Source organism: Montipora capricornis, chromosome 3 (genome assembly GCF_036669925.1).
Source record: "Montipora capricornis isolate CH-2021 chromosome 3, ASM3666992v2, whole genome shotgun sequence".
NCBI classification, from domain to species: domain Eukaryota; kingdom Metazoa; phylum Cnidaria; class Anthozoa; order Scleractinia; family Acroporidae; genus Montipora; species Montipora capricornis.
In genome coordinates this window covers 3,455,301-3,462,800 of record NC_090885.1, presented here as the reverse complement: position 1 = coordinate 3,462,800, position 7,500 = coordinate 3,455,301, and the positions used below count along the sequence as shown (strand labels likewise).

General features: G+C 41.2%; 1 protein-coding gene across 2 annotated transcripts in view; it reads left to right on the top strand.

The window, feature by feature from the left end:
• LOC138041941 (uncharacterized) overlaps nucleotides 1–7,500 on the top strand; it is a 53,013-nt gene that overhangs the window by 14,903 nt on the left and 30,610 nt on the right. Inside the window, exon 2 of one of the 2 annotated variants that reach the window (XR_011130900.1) lies at nucleotides 3,830–4,359. Coding sequence is in view for 1 of the 2 variants with exons in the window: in XM_068887638.1 (XP_068743739.1) it covers nucleotides 3,830–4,301 (472 nt within the window). In the remaining variant the exon portion in view is untranslated. Of the gene's footprint in view, nucleotides 1–3,829; nucleotides 4,360–7,500 lie in introns of those variants that run through there. The other variant, XM_068887638.1, reaches the window with a different exon arrangement.

Below are 7,500 nucleotides of genomic sequence, written 5' to 3'. Positions count from 1 at the left end.
CTCACTGTGTGTGCCACATAGGTAAATATAGAGAACATATGAGGCGAAGTTTAGGTCTAAAAATTTGCAAGAAAATGGAAATAAAAATCGATGAAACTTACCATGTGTTGAGCTGTTGTTGTCTTCAATACGTACACAAAGTTTCGGGGAAAATGGTCCGTGTTCACCTTCCTTCATAGTATAGTGACAGGGTAGGAGACGGAAGCCAGCGTACGGCCTCCAATCGACCCAAAACAAGCACGACTTTTTTCGTGAAAATCGAATCCAGTCGCTAAATAAACACGCCAGGCTCATGGAACATGAATTTCACTAAACCAGTCTCCGTAGAACTTGTAAGTTAACCTGCTAAAATGGCGGCGAGAAACCGTTGTCCTCGCAAAGTGTCCAATTCAAACATGGCACTGAACTCGGGACGCCTGGTGACGAGTATGATGGAGGGAGGGGAGTCCCAGATTGCTAAGTGATTTTTGTTTTTAGCAATTTGGGACTCCCCTCCCTCCAGAACTTATTATACTCGTCACCAGGCGTCCCGAGTTCAGTGCCATTTTGAATTGGACACTTTGCGAGGTTAACGCAAGGTTAATTTACAAGTTCTACGGAGTCTGGTGGCCTCGCGTTGCTACCTAGAGATGCTTCAAAGGATTCATGGTTTAGAGAAATTCATGTTCCACGAGCCTGGCGTGTTTATTTAGCGACTGGATTCGATTTTCACGAAAATAAATCGTGCTTGTTTTGGGTCGATTGGAGTCCCTAAGCGTCTCCTACCTTGTCACTATACTATGAAGGAAGGTGAACGGGGACCATTTTTCCCGAAACTTCTTGTACGTATTAAAGACAATAACAGCTCACCACATGGTAAGTTTCATCGATTTTTATTTCCATTTTCTTGCAAATTTCTAGACCTAAACTTAGCCTCATATGTTCTCTATATTTACCTATGTGGCACACACAGTGAGCCTGGGTATCTGTGGTAACAGTTGCTTGTAAAGCTAAAGGAAACTGATAGCCAGAAGAAAACCAAACTGATGGTTTGCTTGACTGAACAGAACTCTGTACTGTCACTATTTTCAAAAATTCATAAGCATTTATGAGCCGGAAACACAGTAACCTGCGATCAAGCGTACTTTTCTTGAGAGAGGGCGCTAAAAAGTACGCCTGATCGATTTCTTAACGAGTCGTCTGCCGCCCACCTGTCAAGAGTGATGTTATCATGTGTCATGCTATAAATGTGAGCCAATCAGATATTACCAGAAATTACCTGCACGCTGCGATTCAAGTAAAGACGCGACAAAAACAAAATAGCACTCTGGCTTTGATGTCTGCAATGAAAGCTTGCTTGACAGTTGGTGCGGTTTCTCTGTTCAAACCATCAAGGAACAAAGAATTTCGAGATAAAATGGCAGAAAAAGCCCGAATTCTTCATGTCATCATCAGGCGCAATCAACAGTACAATAAACTTTATTTAAACGTTTTCGAGTTGGTGGAAGAAGAACGAAGCATTTTCTTCTAGAATGTTCGGGCCTGTATTAATAACACTATTGGCAAATCCCGCAGGAAGTACAACTGTAATGTCTTCTTTTACCCAAACCATTCTTCGGATGCATTCTCTCCGCTCTTCCTTTCAAAGTTTTTGAAAAAAAATCTGAAGTCGAAGCAACAACAGCTGTAAACAGAGCCTAAACATCGTCACTCGTGTTCAAATCTTTCTCGGCGGCCATAATTTCATCAGCTGTTTACAATTTACAATTTGCAATTCTGCAACCAATCGGAGTGAGGCTCCAAGAGCTCTATTGTTTTTCGGCCAATCAGAATAAAGTCCACATTCTGGACTACGAGCAGACGACTCGTTAAGAAATTGTATCAGGCGTACCTTTTCGCACCATGTCTAAGGAAAAGTACGCCTGATCGCAGGCTAGAAACACAGGGAGGGCGGAGCGAATTTTGTTTGTGGGGGGGGGGGGGGGGGCTAGCAAGCAAGCGCAGGAGACGCTTAGGCCCTGTTTACAAGGAGGTAGGGTAACCCTACTGCTAGGGTTTGTCTAGCAGGAGGGTCAAAGATAGCCCGGGTTTACATGCAAAATTGCACAGGTAGGGTTACCCTACAAGTCAGTCCCTGTTTATAAGAAGGGAGGGTAACCCTAGTGCTAGGGTTACCTAGTAGCAAGAGGGTTACCCTATCACTCACACATTTCTTCTTTTTTTTCATCGACGTGTTTACAAGACAGCTAGGGTTACCCTGGCGCTAGGGTAACCCTAGCTGCCTTGTAAACGCTCTGCTAGGGACAACTCGCCTACCCGGGACAACGTTTTAGCGGTTTCCATTGTGTTTGCGATGCTGGCGATTACCAAGCACACAAAGTTGTCCCGGGTGGTAGGGGATTCTGGGGTAATTCTCCGCCAGAAAATTTTGAAATCTTGAAGCTCGGAAATGCTACATTTTCCTTCTGTTAGTTTTCTGTGTTATGTTCTATGGCTTTTTAATAATTATTTTAAATTTTTATTTTTTGCTTGAAATTGGGGTGGGCTAAACCCCCCCCGGCTCCGCCGTCCCTGAAACAGTCTATCAGGTCACCGATAAAACGTCACGCGCATGAGCTTTATAACTGATAAGACACTACCCCCTTATAATTCTTTCATATAACGCATACTATCGAGGCATAGCTTGTTTTTCTTGTATGCTAACCTACATATGCACAACTCAACCATAACATTGAAACAACCGTGATCATGAAAGACGGTTCAATGAAAAACCGTGACTTCCGAAACCAGCGATACAGACTAGTTTCGTCTTTTTCACTCCGCCAGTCGCTACTCTGTCGGTGTTAAGGACTAGGATCATGTATATTTAATAGACATCTGTCGATCGACTCTCGGTCGACACCATCGCCCGTTATTGTTCGACATATCAACCTAGAGTCGGCGACACTTTAGGACTAAATGGTTAGGTCCTTTTAAAATGGCGACGGGCTTGAATTCTTCGGTCTTTCCTTTCGTTTTTTATAACTCCACTACATCTTAATTAAGGAGGCTCAAACTAGTTTTAGCACTTTCAAGAAACTAGAATATTTAGAGGATTCGATCTACACAGCTGTTTCATGGAACGGCAATTTTATAATACTATATAAAGTACCAATGCAATATTGCAGCTTAAAAAGATGCAATCAATCATGTGACGTAATAGGTTACCATAGCAGCTCAAGAGCCATCTAAACGCGATGCCCTATATTTAGTCTTTCAATGATTCTTTCTCGATGACTGAATCTTTGCACCTGTTCGAAACGCATTGCAACGATTTTTTTCCTTTTTCGAACAAATCCTGCAATTCTATAGGCTTCAAAAGATGCGAAAATCCAAGCATCTTTTGTTCACGACCGAGTCAGAAGGGGAGTGGGTCTATTCCTGATTTGACGTCACAAACTGATTTACATTTCATTAACTCTTTGAAAAAATGCATGCAAAGTGGATTGTGATTTCAAATCAGGAATAGACCCACTCCCCTTCTGACTCGGTCGTGAACAAAAGATGCTTGGATTCTCGCAACTTTTGAAGCCTATAGAATTGCAGGATTTGTTAGAAAAAGGAAAAAAATCGCCGCAATGCGTTTCGAACAGGTGCAAAGATTCATTTTAGCAAAAAAAATATTTTGGGGTGAGGGGCACTTTAAGGAGACCCAGCGCGAAAAAATTGTGGGAATCACACAGGTGGCATATTTATTCATCTAAATGCTCTTTAACAGGTCACAAAACATCTAAGGGCAGTCACAAATCTGACAATTTTTACTGCGAGCTTTGAAAGTTCACTTATCTTTTTGCCTTCGCTAACGATACAGGGCCATGATGGCGCATGACAATATCAGGAAGACGCTGACCACTAGCGCTTCACCACTATTGAAGCCATCTAAATCGCAGCAGTGCAGCTCGCAAGTCGACCCATCGATCTTTTTGCAGTTGTCAAGCTGTTGGTTGCTATCTTCACACAGAGATTTAGTGGCACAGGATTTTGCGTACATTTTGGTGTGGAAGCCACTAACTTTAAAGTCGAGGGTCATTTTAGCACAGCGATCAAAGCTGCCCCCGCAGTCGTGTTCTTCTTCCTTGGCTTTGCAGTCATCCATGCTGGTATCGCTGGAACATATTTGGCATCTGATTGCGAAGCCTAGAAAGAAAAAAAGTCCACCGATTGTAGCAAAAGAACAATTGTTATTACAGAAGCTTATTACTTATTTTGGATTCATATCCTCGTTGTTAAATTTGTGCATCTGTGAGGGAGTCGGAAAAATCCAGCAACGCAGAAAACGAGAGGTAAATTAGCCTTTTTTATCTGACTGTTAATAAAGTGGATTTGATTTTCGCAAAGAAAGGGTGCTATTTGTTGATGTTATGGATCATTTTCCTCGATCAGGTGAATCAAGCAAACATATGATTAAATGTTGGAAATCAACAACCCTACCAAATAACGTGACGTCATGCGGCTGTGGCAACACAATCGCGGTGGATTCTGATGAAATTAAGGCGGTTTTCCCCGTTATTTCGAACCATACTTTAATTATTAAACAGATTGTAATGGTCTCGAGGTTCTTTCAAAGGTGCGAGCTTATATTTTTGCTAACAACGTTTGCGTTGGCGTTGTCGTTGCCGGCTTTGATTCCAGGCAAAAAAGACCAAACCCTAACGGTGATTTTTCATGATGTACGGAAATTTTCCATATTTTGATACGTCATGGTAATTGAAAGAAAAAACACACTTAGAGGTAATTTTTTTTCGAATGATAAGGTCTTTGGATTACGAATTCGCTGGACGGAACAAAACGACAAATAGTTATCTGGCAGACTTACCCAGGAGATGCAAAGCAGGAAGGTAATGGCAGATAACGATTTCATCTTTTATGGCGTAGAGAGCTAACTTGTTTAGGGCAAACAAAATATCGTCGGAAGAACGAAGAAGGAACACTGAACTTGGAGACCACAAAGCATGAACACCAAGCTTAACAGAACACCAGTGACCAGAGCTTATATGTCAATGCTTTCTTGTCGGTCTAGCCAATCAACTTCTCTCGTTTAGATCTCTTGGTGAGCACTCCAGGCTAATTAACAGATCGCCATCTTAATCACCTGGCAACAGCTTTCTTGCAGAGAATAATTTTGCTCCACGTTTTGTCCAAGACTTCTATAAAAATGAATTGTCAATAAAAGTACACTTCCTGGCTTTATAATTCCCGTTAGTAACATTTTGACTTGATCATTCCCAGGTAAGAGATGATCTTCTATCGAAGATTTTATTGGAGATGAATGATAATACGCCGACATGGAAAGTGCTAACGTCACAGCACTGAGCTATGCTTGAAATAAAAATACGTGAGCAAAATTATCCCTTCGGGAATAGACCTTTTTTCGCTTGTACATTTTTTTTCTCAATACAGATCATGTGATAATACTCAGGAGGTTTGGTCCTTTCTTTTGTTCATTAAAAAGAGTGGATGCAAACATATTCATGCTTGCATGCGCTCTCTTTAATGAGCAAAACAAAGGACCAAACCTCCTGAGTATTATCACATGATCTGTATTGGGAAAACAAAATGGACAAGCGAAAAAGGTCTATTCAACTCTATCTCCATGAAAATTGTGCGCTGCGGGTGTCATTCACGAAAGTGAACAGGATCTATTAAGCTAAGTTTTGGTCTTTTTGATGCCGGTGACTCGACAAAAGAACATTTTTCGGTTCCATTGATTAATTCGACTGGTAATAGCTACGGTTTTGTGACGCTTGCCACCCTGTAAGGACTAAAGGGTAGATAAATAACATCCATAGTCGAATATTGGCTTATTAAAGGCTGTAAAGACGGGCAAGAGATCCGTCGGTGCATGGGTTTCCCCCGGGGGTTTCCTTTTGTCTGGGTTACTTCTTTAATTGCCTTAATTGAAAGCTTTGATTTCGTAAGACGAGAGGCCTGTTAGCATCGAGTTAGCGCTGCAATTTTTTCTGTGCTAAAATTGTTCGTTTCTCGATACGAGTACAATACACAGTTGATGAACGTGCATGAACTATTGAGCTTGTGATAATCTTCGATGGAGATTAAACTTTGACTTTAAATCCTTCACTGATTAACAAAACTCTAGGAATACAATAGGCAGATAGATTTAAGATGTAACTTCAAAGGAATATCCCTCTCGCCGATTTTGGTTGAGTGTTAAGTGTCTTACACTCAAACAGCACGTTACAATGATGCAGGTCAGTCCAATTTTAATTAAGTTGAATGTCTGGAGGGAAGTCTAATGATTAGCTGTTAAAATATCGGGTAATATCTGGCATTCAGCTGTTAACATATCTGGTAATATCTGGTATTCAGCTGTTAAAATATCCGGAGAGAATACGAAACGAAGTATTTGGTCTTGGTCTCACCAAACTGCGGGATAAATGGAGTCAAGAACAATAAGTGATATGGCTCTTGGTGATATGGCACTTTAGGCACGAATTCAATCTCTTTATTATTACGACTCTTGCAGACAAAACACCTTAAATACAGACGAGCTCAGAAAACGAAGACTTTACCCCCGGGACGTCACCGCACTTTTGTGGCTTTTAAGTTTTTAATCCGCGGCAGTGGATTCAAAAGCAGCCATCATGCACACAGTGTCAGGTTTAATGGCACTGATGAGCAAATATAAGAAAACTCACTAGTGCAAAAGATTTTTGTATAAAATCGACAAAGGGGATAACAAAAGTCATCACAAACGAGGCTTGTATCGTGGCATGATCCTTTCCTTTGTTTCGGTAAAGGTAAATTTAAGCGTCTCGCTCAAATTTCTTGTTTTTGCAAATCTTGAATCGGTGAGCTGTGAAGTATATTTTCCCGAAAAAAAAAATTCTGAAAAATTAATTTTAAATCAGCTAAAATCGCTTTCCTTTGTTTTCCTCAAGAATTTGCGCACGAAATATGTTCAACGTATCATGTCAATTACACGCGGCACGTATAAGCGCCCTGGATAGGGTGTCAATTGACAGTCTTCACGCGCGATCTGCTACCTTAGCACGTGCCCGAACGCTGATTGGTTCAGCGTAATTGGCTTTCAATAGGGGGCGGAGTAATTAACGACAACACCAAAAGGCAGTAATATTACTGGTTGAAAGAATTAAAATGATCGTGGTGGGTGCGCATTTTTTAACAATTCTCTCCCGTACTCGTTAAAACCACAGGTAACCCAGGCTCACTGTGTGTAGGTAAATATAGAGAACATATGAGGCGAAGTTTAGGTCTGAAAATTTGCTAGAAAATGGAAATAAAAATCGATAAAACTTACCATGTGGTGAGCTGTTGTTGTCTTTAATACGTACACGAAGTTTCGGGAAAAATGGTCCCCGTTCACCTTCCTTCATAGAATAGTGACAAGGTAGAAGACGGAAGCCAGCTTATGGACTCCGATCGACCCAAAACAAGCACGATTTTTTTCGCGAAAATCGAATCCATTCGCTAAATAAACACGCCAGGCTCGTGGAACATGAA